Genomic DNA, 18,450 nt, shown 5'->3' on the forward strand with positions numbered 1-18,450 from the left:
ACCAGTGCCATAACAGATACCATACTGTGGGGCCCATCCACACACTACACAAGAACAGTGCCATAACAGATACCAGACACGGTGCACTGTTGCATGAGCTCACCTGCAGTCTCTTCATGGTCTGGGAGTCCTGGTCAGCCTTGACCTTGCAGGCCACCAGTAGCTGGGCGGTGGAGGCGGCCACCTGCTTGGCGGAGGAGATGAGCTTCTCCTCGCTGGCGTGGCCTTGGACCGCCGAGTTGGCCGCTTCGCACAGGTTGTTGGTTGCCGCGGCAACCATCCGGGCCTGCAACAGTACCACAGCATAAGATTGAGTGATAGGGAGGTGTGGGTGTGTGTGTGTGTGTATGTGTGTGTGTGTGTATGTCTGTGTGTGTGAGTGTGTGTGTGTGTGCGTGTGCGTGTGTGTGTGCGCACGTGTGTGTGTGTCTGTGTGTGCGTGCGTGTATTTGTTTGTGTGTGTGTGTGTGTGTGTGTGTGTGTGTGTGTGTGCGCACGTGTATTTGTTTGTGTTTCTGTGTGTGTGGGGGGCTGGGGGGGTTGGGGGTGGTAAAGGCTATGGCTATGCCGTCCAAAAATTATTTACGAGGAAACAGCAGGGTTGGTGAGTAAACTCCAAATTAATTGAAATACAACTCATTTATTGAAAAAATAATAAAATAATAAAAAACAATCCTCAAAGAATATTAACTAATTTCTTGAGTTGACTGACTCACAAATAGAACTGGCTCCAACCCTGGTGTCAGTACCTAGCTGATAAATGACTCACTGAATCAGGAGCTCAGCTAAATCATTTCAAGAGATAATAGATGTCAGGTATATCCTCATATTACAGTATAAGCAGCAGTGGGTCATGCACTGCTTTTAGCCACTTGCTTCGATAGTCATTCATTCTACTTCATCTTACATGCATCAGTAGTCATGGAAAACATGGAGAACCTGTTCAGTCACCTTTTGCTTATTGCAAACATCTTCTTGACATGTTTCCCCATAGCTTTTACAACAATGATTAAAAACCCAAACTAGCTGCTTCCATTACTGGGAGGCGCGACTCACCGCTGAAATGAGACCCTGGGACCACTGACCGTCGTCGACCGCGTTGGCCTGGATCGCACCGACCTAGTGGACACAGAAACAAGAGGGGTCAGGACCCGCGTGTGACAGAGCGGTCGCAGATGCGCCCGATTGGTCGATTCTGAGCGTAGTGCAGGTCGCGACCTTCGGAGGGCCCTACCTTGCCCTGGGCGACCAGCTCCCTCTGAGCCGCCGATGCCGCCTTCACCAACGCACTGGTTGCTGCGGCGATCGACTTCGCCGCTTCCAGAATCTGCTCCTCGAAGTTTAGGCTCTCGTCCGCCTCCTGTTAAAAAGGCCAATAAAGTTGTGTGAGAAACACCACTTGCACAAGCAATACAATGAAACATAATGGGTGGTGTGTGGCAGGTAAGCAAATTATGAATTTTGTTACTGGGTACTCATTTATAAGTTTAAAGTCAGATGTTATGTTAACATATGGAACAGTGCCTGCACACGTAGTACAGGTTGAGACCCTCAGGGTTCTTACGACCAAGCCTGGCACAGTGCTGAATGCAAAACAGAGAACCTAGATGGGCTGACTGGCCTCTCCTCATCAATATTCTTATGTGCTCATGATGTAAAATGAAAAATGCCCACAATTCTTACGCTCATGGGGGAGATGTGGGAACCAAGGGGCATTTAAACACGGAGGGGAGATGTGGAAACCACAGGGCATTCTGATGATCGTGGGGGAGATGTGGAAACCACAGGGCATTCTGATGATCGTGGGGGAGATGTGGAAACCACAGGGAATTCTGATGATCGTGGGGGAGATGTGGAAACCACAGGGAATTCTGATGATCGTGGGGGAGATGTGGGAATCACAGGGCATTCTGATGATCGTGGGGGAGATGTGGGAATCACAGGGAATTCTGATGATCGTGGGGGAGATGTGGGAATCACAGGGAATTCTGATGATCGTGGGGGAGATGTGGGAATCACAGGGAATTCTGATGATCGTGGGGGAGATGTGGGAATCACAGGGAATTCTGATGATCGTGGGGGAGATGTGGAAACCACAGGGAATTCTGATGATCGTGGGGGAGATGTGGGAATCACAGGGAATTCTGATGATCGTGGGGGAGATGTGGGAATCACAGGGAATTCTGATGATCGTGGGGGAGATGTGGGAATCACAGGGAATTCTGATGATCGTGGGGGAGATGTGGAAACCACAGGGAATTCTGATGATCGTGGGGGAGATGTGGGAATCACAGGGCATTCTGATGATTGTGGGGGAGATGTGGGAATCACAGGGAATTCTGATGATCGTGGGGGAGATGTGGGAATCACAGGGAATTCTGATGATCGTGGGGGAGATGTGGGAATCACAGGGAATTCTGATGATCGTGGGGGAGATGTGGGAATCACAGGGAATTCTGATGATCGTGGGGGAGATGTGGGAATCACAGGGAATTCTGATGATCGTGGGGGAGATGTGGGAATCACAGGGAATTCTGATGATCGTGGGGGAGATGTGGGAATCAAGGGGAATTCTGATGATCGTGAGGGAGATGTGGGAATCACAGGGAATTCTGATGATCGTGGGGGAGATTTGGGAACCACAGGGAATTCTGATGATCGTGGGGGAGATGTGGGAATCACAGGGCATTCTGATGATCGTGGGGGAGATGTGGGAACCACAGGGAATTCTGATGATCGTGGGGGAGATTTGGGAACCACAGGGAATTCTGATGATCGTGGGGGAGATGTGGGAACCACAGGGAGTCCTGCCGCTCTGGCGGAGGGGTAAATCCTCAGAGAGTCCTGACGCATGGGGAAAAAGCCTCTCACCTTAGGCTTGGCACGGGGCTTCAGCTGCTCCAGTTTCTTGGCAGCGGCCTCAATGGCAGCAGCGGCTCCCAGGAGCTCGTTCTCCGCGATGACAGTGGGGTCCTCCGGGTCCACCCACTCCGTGCCTGTAGGAAAAGGGTACAGCGTCAAGGAGAAGGACCCCACAAACCCCCATAATCAACCAATCTGCCCCTTTTTCATGTAAAAAATGTAGTCCGTCTTGGCCTGTCCAGATAAATCACACACTCCTGCCATGCCAGACCGGGGGTGTTAACAGATTTATGGCAAATTTCCCAGTTGGCTACATTCTGTGAACAATATCAATTATCGGCTTCGACAGCATTACACATCCTTTCCAGGGACCTTTATTTCACAGGAATGCATCTGCTTTCTCACCTGCTAAATAAGGAGGCGGATTTATCGGCAATCTGGCAACAAGGTTTTAGTTTCAGCCAGGCCCTGAAAGGCGATTTAAGCGAAAAGACATACGCCGAAATTTGCATGGCGCACATAACACCCTGCGTCTGGGAGCCGTTTCTAAATCAGTCGATGATGCGCCCGGGAGTCGCGATCGGGACGCGGCGAATCTACTCAACACCCTCTCCCCTCTCCCCTCTCGTAGAAGCGGGCAAGTGCACACAAGACAGCTGTAGCGGCGTGTGGAAAATGAGTCTGTCAACAGATGGATGGGCACTCAGATGTTTGGCCATGAGGGCAAGGCCAGGTGGTTGGGCCAGGCAGCGTTGGGGCGGGGTTTTTTGGGGCAGGGATGAGGTGAGGGTGGGGTGGGGGTTCAGTGTCACCTTTCATGGCCTCTGCGGCTTGGATGAGCTCGGTGACGGAGCCTGCCACGCGTTTGGAGTAGGTGGCCAGCTGCTGCTTCAGGTCGTGGGATGGCTTCTGGATGATCTGCAGGGGAGAGTCAGGGGAGTACTGTTAGCATTAGCATTAGCTCCTCTGGCCTGGCCCTGGTCTACTGCAGAGGGGGGGGTAGCATTAGCGCTCACTAGCTTCTTTCTCAGAGAGAGAAAGAACTTCACCTCCTACTTCAACCTTGTACTTTCTCACCTGGAGATTTACATCAACAAAGCTCAGGACTGAATTCTGGCTAGCACTCTCACATACTCATATACTCAGAAACTCACTCTCACACGAACAAAAAGAACACACACACATCGACGCACACTACTGTATCGTTCCACTGCAAGTACTCCACTGTAGGCTGGCACCAAGTTGCAAGAAGGCGCACGCTTTCATAAATTAACAGGCTGTCAAGCTGCTGCAAGCCACTGAACAGTTTATTAATAAAACGATAAGAGCGACTGAAAATGATTTGGTCACGTGTGGCAAGTGAGAAGTGTTAATGTGTGAAACCAAGTGCCAGGAAGGACTAACAGGTTAGAATTAGCATGACATTATTATCAGGGCCCTTTCCGCAGAAGTAATCGATCATTTTAGCATTGTCATGCAACACGTCTGACACTTTAGTAATTTAGTTCAACTTCAGACATTTTGGTACTATTCAGACAGTGAAATAATACCCTCATCATCATTATCTGTTATGGACAGCATTTAATTAGTACTAGTAATACCTGAACAACGTCCAGTGAAAATATTTAAATACTTTTTTAACTCCATCGTATTTGTATCCTCTCTCATTTCCAAAATGGCTGAGAAGGAAAGGGCAGGGATCAGGAGGAGGGTTTTACAGGCCCAGCTTCTGAACAATGGTAGGCACAATGGGAGCGGGTCTCATTTGGGGGGGTGCCCTCTGAGTGTCCTCCAGCCACTGTGTGGGGTGGGGACAGGGCTGGGGCAGGGGCAGGGGCAGGAACAGGGCTGGGACAGGGGCAGGGCTGGGACAGGGGCTGGGACAGGGGCAGGGACAGGGCTGGGACAGGGGCTGGGACAGGGACAGGGACAGGGACAGGGACAGGGACAGGGCTGGGACAGGGGCAGGGGCAGGGGCAGGGGCAGGGGCAGGGACAGGGACAGGGACAGGGACAGGGGCAGGGGCAGGGGCAGGGGCAGGGACAGGGACAGGGACAGGGACAGGGACAGGGACAGGGCTGGGACAGGGCTGGGACAGGGCTGGGACAGGGCTGGGACAGGGCTGGGACAGGGCTGGGACAGGTGCAGGGCATTAACAGGGTGCCCTGCAGTGCCAGGGTTTTGCCCTGCTCAGGTCGTTCAGAAGCACTAAGAAAAGACCGGCATGCTGGGAATGGCAGGGAGACAGTGGAGATGAAAAACACACATGCTCTGCACGTATATACACACACATATCATACACACACACACATCCGTACCCTCAGACACACACACGCGCATACGCTCATACACACATGCTCTGCACGAACATACACACACTTATCATATACACACACATCATACACGCACGCGCACATGCTGATACACACATATCATACACACACACACACACATCGGTACCCTCAGACACACACACCATACACACACGCACATAAGCTCATACACACGCTCTTATACATGCTTGAGCATAAACACACACAAGCACCCACACACCAGATGATCACGCACAAACACACACACACACACACACACACGGATGTATATCACACACTAATTCATAACTGACAGGTATATATACTGGTAACATATACTGTATGCCCACACGGGAGGTTGGGTATATGCAATATGCAAACACTCACACGCACACACAATGCTATCCCAACCCACATTTGACATTTCTCCAGAAAATACAACATAACGCACATGCACCATGTCAATTGACAACATTAGCCGTAAAGCTGTGTTCAAACTGTACAAACAAACACAAGTTAAAAATACATTAAAATACGCTTATGCAGTACGTATACATAGTTAAAGGACATTCTCTCACACAAGCACATATCGTATTATGCAAAAGTAATGCTCTGCAAACTTGATGCTGCAAATTTATTCATGACTGCAGGGAGTTTAAATGGCGACATTTGTGTGAGCGTTAGCCACTGCCAAATTATTAGCCCAACACCACGGCAGGATTCACTATCCTATTAAACTCAACAAGACACATGATAGGAGGCCCTGAACCTCATTACAGGCAAGGATGCCTGGCTAAATTTAGCACCTTAATAAAGGCGTGCCACTGGGCTGCACTGCTTCAAGGCGATGCCATCTTAGGGACAATTTATCATTCCTACTTCACGCTAATCAGCCCCTGGGTGGACTCCCAAGTGGTATCAAGTTAATACCGGACACCAGACTTGAAACTGACTGCGTGAAAGATCATTATTAATTATGTTCAAAGGTCACGCTGTGTAATTCTGCATAAATCTGTCAGCTTATTAGCTTCCACACAAAAGAAAAGCTTATATATCCAGTTTGAACTTGATTGAAATTAGGATTGGTGCGCAGTGGTTTTCAAAAGGGACAAATAACAGACTAGGAACCAGGTAATGCCCCTCTTTAGTGCTCCAACTTCCGGTTACTACTATACTTACAGTACGAATGTGTACAGTACTATACCTACAGTACGTGTACAATACTATACTTACAGTACGAATGTGTGCAATACTATACTCACAGTACGAATGTGTACAATGCTATACTCACAGTACGAATGTGTACAATACTATACTCACAGTACGAATGTATACAATACTATACTCACAGTACGAATGTGTACAATACTATACCTACAGTATGTGTACAATACTATACAAACAGTACGAATGTGTACAATACTATACTCACAGTACGAATGTGTACAATACTATGCTCACAGTACGAATGTGTACAATACTATACTCACAGTACGAATGTATACTATACTATACTCACAGTACGAATGTGTACAATACCGTACCTTCAGTATGTGTACAATACTATACTCACAGTTCGAATGTGTACAATACTATACCTACAGTATGCATCTGTACTGTACTATGCATTATGAATGTTTATGGTACTGTACTTACAGTGTATATATCCTGTACTTTGCTGGTGTACTGTCCCAATATTAATGAAGTTGAAACCCTCTTTTGATCCCTCTTGTTGATGGTACCATGTTATTCACTTGTGTTTTCATTAAAATACATTTTAAATAATAGTGAATAACATTAAATATTACTCAGAAATAGAAATACATACATCTATCTATATTGATATACTCAGATAGTATTTGTATGGCCTTAAAATGTGCCCGAAGAATTGAGATCTAAGGCATAGCTGGATGTAAAAATATAATAAAGCATGCTAAAAGGAACCCGAGAAATCTGCTTCATTATGAACAATTCGGTTGCACTTAATCATAATTCACCTTGTCTGCGATGTAACAAAAAAAATAATGTTTACTCTGACTGAACTACAGATTGCACAGAGATCTGGAGGAACACAATGCAGGCACACACACGTGCAGATCACACAGGTGACCTACTCACCGGCTACAGTGTGCCCGTGAACACAGGGACATAGACCACAGCGGAAGAGACAGACACGGGTCAGAGCAGAGCCCAAAAATACTCTTCACCTTTGTATTCATGGGCATATTTGAGATTTAATAACAAAGCAAACATGATTCAAGATTATGGAAAGAAAACACACCTACACTACTGTACAACTAAAACGATCACCAGCAAAAGGTATGTGGCACAGCATAACTATTCATGTGGAATGTGTTTCCTGAACAAAAATCTGTAAATGGATTCATAAGAATGCAGGAGAGGGCTGAGAATGTAGGGTCACTTTGAGAGGTCTTTCCCATACTAGTGATGTGCTATTTAAATGAATGTTTCAAAACGACATTTGGAAAACCCTTGGTATTTTTCAGACACTTGTAAACAGCGAGTGAAATAACAAGGCACTGAGGTAACACAGTCACGCAAGAATCAGAAAGTGTGTCAAGAATCAATGAAACTGAAGAACAACACACGTTAAGTGAGAACTAACCTCCCTTCACAGTTCTCCGAAAGATCATGCATGTTCCTTCAGAGAAACACACTAATTGCAATACAGTCAGTCATTGTCATAGCATTCTGCCAGGCTCAGTAAACAGGGCAGAGGGTGGTCCCCAACAAGAGACAGGCCCACACTCTGCCCAATCTGCCTCTCTGGGCCCTGTGTCAGAACTTCCCTGTGTCAGAAACAAGCCACGCCCAGCAGCCCTGACGTGGGATTTCCCCGTGTGGAATCTTTGTGATTGACATTCCTGGAGATTAGTTCCGGCAGCCTCCCCCACGCCACTCATATCAACTTAAGTTGCCGCCCATGACGAACAACATCAGGAACATGAGGATTAAATGTTACGTCTGGTGTCCAAGGGGTTACCTTTCAATTTCAGATAAGGCTTTTTATGCCCTTGGCACCAGACAACCAATAATTCACTTACTGAAAAGAATTTGGCCCGGCATTGGACCGCAGTGCGTCTTAGCCACAATCCTGCAAGCAATATTGACTCCCTCTCCTGGTAACTAGCCTCTGCGTTTATTTAGAAAGCCTTATGTCACGCTACAGCGAGGCTTCAAATCTCTTCTCTAATGCTTGGGGTTTCTAAAACCCCAGCCACAGAAAGAAGATCCTGCACTTTCCCCATTTAAGAACCAGAGCGAAATAGACAACAGAAAGGCATCACAACATCCCTATGGTCGTGTCAGCCCTCAAGACACCAAATCACTGGAACTTCTGCTGCAGGCTAGGATGCCAAACCCCCCCCCCCCCCCGATCATGTGATTCGAGCACAGCCAGTAAGCTCTGAAGATCAAAGGGAAGGAGCAAAAGGAGGTCAATCTGGGGTCACTGCATTTTGATACTCCGTTCCCTCCAGCCGGACCCAGCACTTCCTTCAAAGTTTCCCGATTAGTAGACTTTGAGGTCCTTCAACTTGACCGCAAACAAGGTCAACGCTCTCTCAAGTGTGTGAGTTTCTATTCTGTGACCAGGGCTTAAATGGAGGTTCTCTGGGCTACATCACTGGGGGACAGGGGGACAGGGATACCTCAGGCTGGGAATCTTAACTATGTGACATGGGGTGGTGGGGTGGAGTCTGGAGGTGTACGCTGGTGTAACAGTGCCCCTCCTCTCGTTGCCCAGCTGAAAGAGAGAATTATGGGAGCTCTTACCACAAGCACGTGCTCCAGCAGGCCCAGGTATCCACTGGCACACTCCTTGCCGTAGCGCACCGCCCGCATCTGCACCTCCTTGCTCACCTCCGGGTGGTAGGCCGCTTGCTGAAATTAGCACAATAACAAGCACGCGCGGGCGGACACAATTAGATGGGCTAGGAGGACTAGGGTCTGGCATAGCTAACTTGAGCGACAAGGTCAAAAAACAGCATTCTAGGAACATGAAGCAGACAACACCTCTCCACAAAACAGGTATTCCACACTGCTTGTTGTCACTCTAACTGAGCGAGGAACTCAAGTCTTTCTGAAGCTTCCTATAAGCTCAGTGACTCTCCAAATTCACAATATATATTAATACCCCCCCCACCCACCCACCCACCCACATGCGCCATATATCCATATTCATATTCAAAGATATTATATCAAACACACAAATAGAAATACAGAAGAACAGAGCAAAGACATTGACTCAGGTTCAGTTGGCAGCCATAATAAGCTGATCATGCCAACAATGTTATTGGCTGTGGTTATTATATGAAATTCTGCTAACACGTCTGAAAACACTAATTGTACAATGTATACTTATGTATTTGGGTATATTATCCACTATGATATGGATATGAGATAAATACTGAATCCTCTAATCTGCTTATAACTATCAGGAGTATTTCAAATGCTATACTGGATTTTATATTCAGTACTATTGTCCCCGAGATACTGATAAAATTTGAAAACCCATGATTTGGACCCATGACCAGTGCCAAAAACAAAACTGGTACAAATTAACTTGAACTTAACTTGCCTAAAAACTTGTCTTTACTTAAGCTGCCAGTAATGTAAGGAATTGTGGCAGTTATCCCAAGGTCTGAAGTATCTTTATCTGTATTTGGCCCTGGCACGGTTGAGAGGGCACAGGGTCGCGACCCCTCCTCACCTTGCAGGAGTGCAGCATGTCCGCGATGGCCCTTCGGCTCAGGTTCGCCGTGGCGATGACGTCCTCCTGGCGGCAGGAGTTCCCAGCAGCCACAGCTTTGGCGGTGGCGAAGGTGATGCCTTTGGTCATGCGGATGAACTCCTCCGGAGTGGCTGTCTTCGGGGGTGGGTCTGCGCTGCTGAAGACCTGCGCGTGTGGTGAGAAAACGGTTTAATCGCTGGGAGTGGTCCTTTCACAAACTGCAGTAATTTGCTGCTGCGCAGCGATTAGCTTGAAGAGACGGGCTGCCATTTTCACCCATTTTTGTTTTGCAAAAAGCTATTATTTTTGAATAATTGGAAACAATAACTTTATCAAACTGTGAGAGCTGGCCTCTATTTGCATTCTAAGCATCTGTCTGGCTAAGTCACATTGACAAGTCATTTTACTTATTTAACTATGTTAAAGAAAAGGCTGTGATACATGGACCGGCCAACATGGATGTAAATAATCTGCACTTTAACCACACATCTTTCATTTCAAACCAAATGGTACTGAAGATGGATGGATGTGTCACTCATTGTACTTTATTATGAACACAGGGAGGATTTTGGGGAAGTGGGGAACCCCTGAGGGGGATGTGGGGCGCACTCACCGCCAGCTCCTGTTTGATGTGCTCGATGGTGGCCTCCAGCGCCCGCGTGCCCTTGGTGGCCTCGTCCTCTACCGCCTTCACGGTCTTCAGCAGGGAGGTCACGTTGGTCACCATCACCTGCAAGGACGACCAGGCCCGGTCAGTGCTGAACCTCCACCCCCACGTCCCTAACCACGCTCCACCCCTACGTCCCTAACCAAGCTCCACCCCCACGTCCCTAACCAAGCTCAACCCCCACGTCCCTAACCAAGCTCCACCCCCACATCCCTAACCAAGCTCCACCCCCACGTCCCTAACCAAGGTCCACCTAACACAGTAGACAGAACTCCACCCAACACAGCAGACAGAACCCCACCCCCAAGTCCCTAACCAAGCTCCACCCAACACAGCAGACAGAACTCCACCCAACACAGCAGACAAAACTCCACCCCCACGTCCCTAACTAAGCTCCATCCAACACAGCAGACCAAACTCCACCCTCCATGTTCCCCACAGGCAGGCATCCCTTAAGACGGGTGTAGAAAAACAGAGGGTGGATGCAGGAGATGGCCGCTTTTTTGGGTGGTAGAGGGTGGAGGTGACAGTTTAGCTGAATGCGTAAAGACAGCAAGGCTGCGTCTGAGAGTATTTTTTCTGCTGCTGATCCTTGGGGTTATGGGGGGCTCTGGTAACATCAGGGTCGTGTTACCCCCTCAGCTGCTGACAGATAGTTCAGCTCTGAAACTGATGATTGACGGCCTTAACGACCTTCCTGCAAAGGCAAGAGAAGCCACGGATACTACCGGGCACATCTGAGCCCAGTGACACGGCCACCGACTGGGGCCGACAGGCCTTCCCAAAACCCGTTTATGAGCTGGCACACCCAGACACAGACCAGGGAACTCAGCCATGTTTCCCCCCTCTCAAATACAATCCGACAATCATTTTTATTCCCACAGTGACTGGTTCCCTGTTACATAAGTCATAGACATAAAAGTTTGGGTTTAGGGAAGATTGTTATAGCCCTGAACTGTAGATGGTTTTATTGCTACTTTCGTTTGGCTATGAAAGCTGTTTATTGTTGTTCCTACATAAATGTATACCTTATTATTCCTTGTGTTGTGTTTCTTAAAACGGTTTTATAGATGTCATCAGATTCATCTACAAGACCCAATTCCTTATCTAATTGTGGTCATTCCTAGCACTTACTACCTAACTACTTCCCTCTAGGGTCTTTCAGTGCACTTGTCCCTGGTGATGGGTATGCAACTTTGCACTTTGTTGTACGTCACTCTGGATAAGAGCGTCTGCCAAATGCCTGTATTGAAATTCAATGTAATGAATTCTGCGGTGATTAGTAAAAACAGGAGTGTTCCTGGTGGTCACGAGCGTTCTGGTCTGGTTAACCGAACAGTGGGCCTGCACTGGACCCGGGTCTGTGGGACGGGCTCGTCACCTTGGCGGAGTTCTTGAGCTGGAGCATGGCCGGGTCATCGTGCGGCTTGCCTGCTGCGGCCTTCGTGGCGCTGATGAGGTCACCCAGCGCTTTGGCCACGTCCTTCACCGCGTTGATCAGGACCACCTGCAGTTACGCACACACAGCGAAGAGAGAGAGAGGATCAATCCATCACGTACAGGCAGCCTGTTCAACGCTAGGGCTAAGGCTCAGTTCCGTTTAGTCAAAACAGGACAAAACAGGACTAGAAATACGTTCGTTGATAAAAAAAAATGAAAAGGCCTACCAAAAATAAAGGCACATTTTCGCTTGATTAATTGCATATCAATGTATGTCTTGAATTGAAAAGGAACTTGACTCCCAAACCCTGGTAAACACACATCAAGCCATCCCCACACCACTCAAAACACCACGAGACCTGATGGTTCGTCCGATCGACAACACAGAGGCAGGGGAGCGCACATCGCAACACAAGCACAACACAGCTCAGTGTAGTGTTCAGTGTAGACTGTGGGCAAACTATACTAATTATATTCAGAGACGTGTAGAAGCAAGTAGCCAGAAAATCCAGAAAACGCCGTGTACTGTGCACCATGCAATCTGGGTAGACATCTTTCCCGCGTGTATTCAAGTAAAATGTGAAAAAACACTAAACGTGATTTTACTTGCATGCCTGTTGTGTGGTGAGTGTGTGAGCCAGCCACTGATGCCAAGTGCAGCACGGAACAAATCACTATCAAGTCTACAGTGCAGAGAAGAGCCGATCCACGCAAAATGGCAGCTGCCCAGCAGAGGGCGCCATTCGGCCTTCTGCAGTGGCAAAAGAGACACAAAGCTCCGGACTCTGTCTAACCTCGACATGCTTCATGCTCGACTCTGATTAGACAAAACTCAGGACATTACTGTAGTTTCATAGGTTAACCGGTTAAACTCAAAATGCTCAATACAGGCCTTGTATAACACCACTGCCATAATTTGGAAAAGGGCATCATCATCAGAATGAACAAAGACCTCAAAAATACAGAGGGGAGCTCCTCAACAACAGCAGTTATCAGTTACGTGATGTCTGTTCTTTTAATTAATCTGAGGTTAGCGTCGCAGGGAGGCAATGCAAACCTGTCTGTATACGTTTCTACAGGTACGTTAACACATAGAGAACGAGACATTTTCATGGCAAGAACAGGCCATTCGACCCATCTAGTCTCGCCACTGATACTCTCTCACAAGCGAAATCAAGCAGACTAGAGAAAGAAGGCTTTCCGCCATGGGAGAGCTTGTAAATGGAGCAGCCCGCATATCTAACGCTTCAGATTACTCTTACATCCTGGAACCGCTTCGGTCCGATAGCTACTATTACAGCCGCACTGCAGATATATGCGAATTGTGACAGGAATCAAACTACAGGTTAATGATCTACGATGTTTCAACATGTCTAAAACCTTCAACACTTGTAATATAAATACATATGACTACTGTCTGCATTTTCTGAAAACAGACAAATGTATCTATCATCTACGATAAGAGGAAATAGAAACATCCCTAATTGGCTCCAGTAGTCTTGATGATTAAAAACAAAGATTCTGATTGGATAAGAAGCCACAACCGTTTGTCCAATTGCAACTGTTGCTGTGTGGCACTGCAGCAGGTAGAGCATAAAGCCAACCTCTTACACCAGTATTTCCCAACTCCAGTCCTCGGGAGCCACATGCCAGAAGGTTTTTGTTGTAACCAGTAACTCACACACCTGATTTAATGATTGAACCGATCAAACCACAAAAATGCCCTTGATTAGTTAAATCAGGTGTGTGAGCTACTGGTTACAACAAAAACCTTCTGGCAAGTGGGTCCCGAGGATTGGAGTTGGGAAACACTGTCTTACACAGTGATAATATTCAACTGCTGAACTCTATGGTATACGCCATATAATCAACACTGTGCCCTGACACAATGTTGCCCTCCGCAGGCGAGCACCGGTAACATGCTTAGATTTCACAGCCTCAGTTTAGAGCAAACCCAGTTTGTAATCCTAAAACCCAGAAATGAGACGTGGGTTCAGTCATCAGATTTAGATTCTGATGCAAAGAGCATTTTGCATTTTAAGTTAAGTTCCATCCGTTAATATCTGAACCATGTATTTCTAAGAAAGTATGTGCAAGTTGCTACACTGGAACTACAATGGTCGAACACCAATTGTCTTTCTTCATCCTACTGACAGACGCCTTCAATGCAGCTGACAAAGACAAAGCACACCCCAAACCACAAAAACACAGAAGCCTTACAAAACAAAAAGTGCACTCCCAAGGATACAGACTTTTGAATAAACTTCCAGACACACACAGAGAAAGAGATACCCACATCCTGACCCAGCAGGCAACCAGCTGAGCCATACAAGGCCTTCACCGTAACAAAGTGGAGAAGAAAATAAAAGAAAAGAGAAAACGTTTAACGTTAAAGAGAGTGCGTTTAACATTTCAGAGCGGACATTATTACACAGCACCAAAGCCATCATCACCTTGACGCCATGTTACCCACAACCTTCCCAGAAAATACAATTTAATGTTTTTGCATCAGGGCGCACAACTCCAGTCCTGAAAGACCGTGGTGTCTCCAGGTTTTTGTGGTGTTCCTTCAACCAGCAGCCAGCTATGGCTTTCAAAACCAGGTGACCCTTTAGTCTCTAGCCAGTTACTTACAAAAAGTACTTAAGTACAAAAACCAGCAGGCACACGGGTGGCCCTCCAGGTGGTTGCTAAGCTTACCCCTATTGCCTACCCCACTCCAGAAGCACCTACTGTATATTCTGCACCAGAGCAACCATTTATTTCTTCATATTAGTTGAAATGATCAACAAGGTGTTAATACATTTAAAGAAGGGGAAAGGCCCTCCAATATAGTACTATTCTCTACTGCAGGGGTGCACAACAAGGGACGATCCGTTTCAGGATTTTGTGCCAACTTCTGGACAACTTAATTATTTAATTGACTCAATCATATCTTATCTGACATGTGTATGAACACCGGCAACAGCTGCAGACTGCAAGTGTATCCTAAAATTTGTACTGTGCTCAAGTACAGGCTTGAACCTTTAATTTCATAGAGCTGTCAAGCAAATTAAAAAACAGGCAATTGGGTTGGAACAAAAACAAGTACGCAGACTAGCCCTTGAGGACCGGAGTTGTGCACCGCTGCTCTAATGTTACACAGCTTTGTATAATTTCGGAAGGTTTAAAAGCCTGTGCTCAGGCAGTATGAGGGCTTCGGTTTGGGTAGCGCCTCTCTGGGGTAAACGGTCTGTGGGACGGGACGGGGCGGGGTCGGGGTACCTGGGTCTCGGGGTCCTCGGCCCCCAGGCTGGCTGCGCCCAGCTTCACCACCTCGGCCAGTTTGGTGATGGTGGTGACGGAGGACTGCGCGGCCTGGGCCAGCTTCTCCTGGCTGGCCCCCGCCCCGGACACCAGCAGCTTGGTGTCCTCCACCAGGGCTTTGGCTGTCTTCAGGATGTTCTCCCTGAACATGGGGGAGGGAGGGGATAGAGAGCGTGAGGAACAGATACAGGAAACATGTTGAAGGAAACTTACTGCTGATGTAAATACGCAGGAGGGTTAATGGATGTTAAATAGTTCATTTACCCTGGTCTGACTGATATGTTTGACCTCATAAGATAAATTTGATCAACCAAAGCTTGGTCAAACAATGATATATTATGTTGTAAAATAAGAAAATAATGGGCGTTTCGCCTTTTAAACTCCATTAAAATTCCTGCACATCATTCACAGTTTTAAAAGAGTTAGTTTATAGCGCAGACTTACTGTAGACTCACAAATCTTCAAGCAGTGATATTATCACCCCTCAACTCACTGCCTGCCTGACAGAGATCAAATTCTGCCTCTTTCAGTGTCTCTGTGGATACTGATAACATTACTCCCTCTCCTTCAGTAAGGAATCTCGGTGTTATCTTTAACTCCACTCTTTCATTTAAAGGAGTAACATGGTGGTTGAATGTGACACTGGCATATGTGCATATTTTTTATTTATTCAGTCATTTAAATTTATTTTAAAACTTATTTTTCTAAGCCTAAATTTCCCACTATAAAGTTCACCCAAACTGTCTGGGCATGGTAATGAGAACTGTCAATTAGTTACGGTTGACAGATCATGCTCTGAAGCTATGAAAGTGTGACCAACCACCATGTTACCATAAATGAAGTAAAACAATTGCCATTCTTCCACCTCTGTAATATTGCCTGTATACACCCATTCCTATCCCTCTCCAATGCAGAGAAGCTAGTCCATGCTTTAATTACACCAAGCCTGGACGCTTGCAATTCTCTGCTGATTGGGGTCCCCTCTAACTCACTGGCTCATCTCCAAATGGTTCAGAACTCCGCACACATGCAAGTCAGCCCATATCCCCTGTACTGAAAAACCTCCACTGGCTTCCAGTTGCATCAAGGATAGAATTAATGGTCCTTTTACTAACCTACAAGGCTCAATCTGGTCTTGATATCACCTATGACATCAGCACCCAGCAAACGCAAAACATTTATACAATGTTGTTAACATGTAGCGGCAATGCTATAACATTGTGACCTCTTCAGATAAATTTGATCAACCAAACCTTGGTCAAACAATGATAAATTATGTGGTAAAATAAGAAAATAAGAAAATAACAGGTTTCACCTTTTAAACTCCATTAAAATTCCTGCACATCATTCGCAGTTTCAAAAGAGATAGTGCAGAAGTTTATAGTGCAGAACTAGATCTACTCTACTCACAAATCTTCAAGCAAAAAGATGGCAGTGATATTATCACCCCTCAACTCACTACCTGCCTGGCAGAGATTGAATACTGCCTCTTTCCGTGTCTCTGTGGGTACTGATAACATTACTCCCTCTCCTTTATTAAGGAATCGTGGTGTTATCTTTGCCTCCACTCCTTCATTTAAAGGAGTAACGTGGTGGTTGAATGTGACACTTGCCTATCGTCTTTTGGCAACAAAAGCCTAAATTTCCCACTATAAAATTTACCCTGGGCGTGGTCATGAGAACTGTCAATTGGCTATGATTGAGAGACCATGCTTCCACTTTCAACACAATGTTGTTTGTTACTATAGTGACCTCCATCATACACACTCATCTTGGGAGACTGAATTATCACTAGCTAGCAAACGTATTAAACTTACTTTAAGTATATCAACTCAATAGCTAAGGTAAGGAAGCTGACTTATCCAACGATAATTTTTGCTAGCTAGCTTGCCAAGTAAAGATAAAAGCAAACTAGCTAGCTAACGTTAGCTTGCTAGCAAGTTTGTTTCATAAGGATATTATAAATTAATATAACCAGAAATAATAATCTAATAGTCCTAAAAGGGCTAAAAAATCTAAGTGAACCTAACATTAGTCAAATATTTGCATTGTCTTGCCTGGAGGCCAGCGGCGCAAAACTATGGGTCACAAGCCATAAGGGAGGGAGAAGGGGAGTGGTAATCATTTTAAGGTCCTTTTTAAGGCTCTATCTGGTCTTGACATCTTAACATCACCTTGACATCAGCACCCAGCAAACGCAATGTTGTTAACATGTCGCAGCAATGCATTAACATTGTGAGAATAGTTTGCGTTACGGCAGACCCACCGGTGGTCAGCGAAGGTCTCCGCGTTCTCACGGTTGAGCGTGCCGGCCGTGGCGAACATGATGGTGGTGTCCAGGTCGGCGATGATGCCGGAGACCGCGCTGGCCGCCGTGATGCAGGCCTGGGTGCCGCGGTTACCCGCCTGGAGGGCTGCCAGCACGTGTGACACCTGAGGGGGCGCAAACGCACGTTTACAACGCCGCCATCGCTAATGGCAACACGGCGGAGAGCAGCGGCGGGGGTGCCTCACCTTTTCGGAGACCTTGCGGGCGCTCTCGATCAGCTCCTTCTTGGTGAAAGAGTCGCTGGGGCTGCACTGCAGGGCCCCGGCTTTGGTCACCAGCCCTGTGCAGCTGAAGCCCAGCTCATGCACCTGCTTCTTAATGTGGGACCCAATCTGGCAGCGGGACAGAGATGGACGCACATCAGTACAAAACCTGCGTGTCACAATCTGGCAGCAAGACTGAGATAGTCACATGTTAGTACAAAACGTGTGGGTCAAAATCTGGCAGTGGGACAGAGATGGGCACATATCAGTACAAAAACTATGGGATCCAATCTGGCAGCCTGTAGCGTAGTGGTTAAGGTAAATGACTGGGACCTGCAAGGTCGGTGGTTCTAATCCCCAATGTAGCCACAATAAGATCTGCACAGCTGTTGGGCCCTTGAGCAAGGCCCTTAACCCGGCACTGCTCCAGGGGAGGATTGTCTCCTGCTTAGTCTAATCAACTGTACGTCGCTCTGGATAAGAACGTCTGCCAAATGCTGATAATGTAATGTAATGGCAGTATGGACAAGGACACCACAGTGAAAACAAGACTGGACATTATTCATGCTACAGGGCCT

The 18,450-nt window shown here is 46.9% G+C and overlaps 1 protein-coding gene across 4 annotated transcripts in view; it reads right to left on the reverse strand.

The window, feature by feature from the left end:
- tln1 (talin 1) overlaps nt 1-18,450 on the reverse strand; it is a 115,036-nt gene that overhangs the window by 6,678 nt on the left and 89,908 nt on the right. For 3 of the 4 annotated variants that reach the window (XM_061263358.1, XM_061263359.1, XM_061263360.1), the window contains 13 exons: nt 17,855-18,001; nt 17,607-17,773; nt 15,299-15,482; nt 14,331-14,369; nt 11,976-12,101; nt 10,541-10,657; nt 9,907-10,092; nt 8,970-9,077; nt 3,675-3,780; nt 2,872-2,996; nt 1,235-1,360; nt 1,057-1,119; nt 104-286 (listed from right to left, as the gene is read on the reverse strand). In XM_061263358.1, the coding sequence (XP_061119342.1) occupies nt 104-286; nt 1,057-1,119; nt 1,235-1,360; nt 2,872-2,996; nt 3,675-3,780; nt 8,970-9,077; nt 9,907-10,092; nt 10,541-10,657; nt 11,976-12,101; nt 14,331-14,369; nt 15,299-15,482; nt 17,607-17,773; nt 17,855-18,001 (1,677 nt within the window). The remainder of the gene's footprint in view (nt 1-103; nt 287-1,056; nt 1,120-1,234; nt 1,361-2,871; nt 2,997-3,674; nt 3,781-8,969; nt 9,078-9,906; nt 10,093-10,540; nt 10,658-11,975; nt 12,102-14,330; nt 14,370-15,298; nt 15,483-17,606; nt 17,774-17,854; nt 18,002-18,450) is intronic. The other variant, XM_061263361.1, reaches the window with a different exon arrangement.

The sequence above is a fragment of the Conger conger genome, chromosome 12 (assembly GCF_963514075.1).
Source record: "Conger conger chromosome 12, fConCon1.1, whole genome shotgun sequence".
NCBI lineage: Eukaryota > Metazoa > Chordata > Actinopteri > Anguilliformes > Congridae > Conger > Conger conger.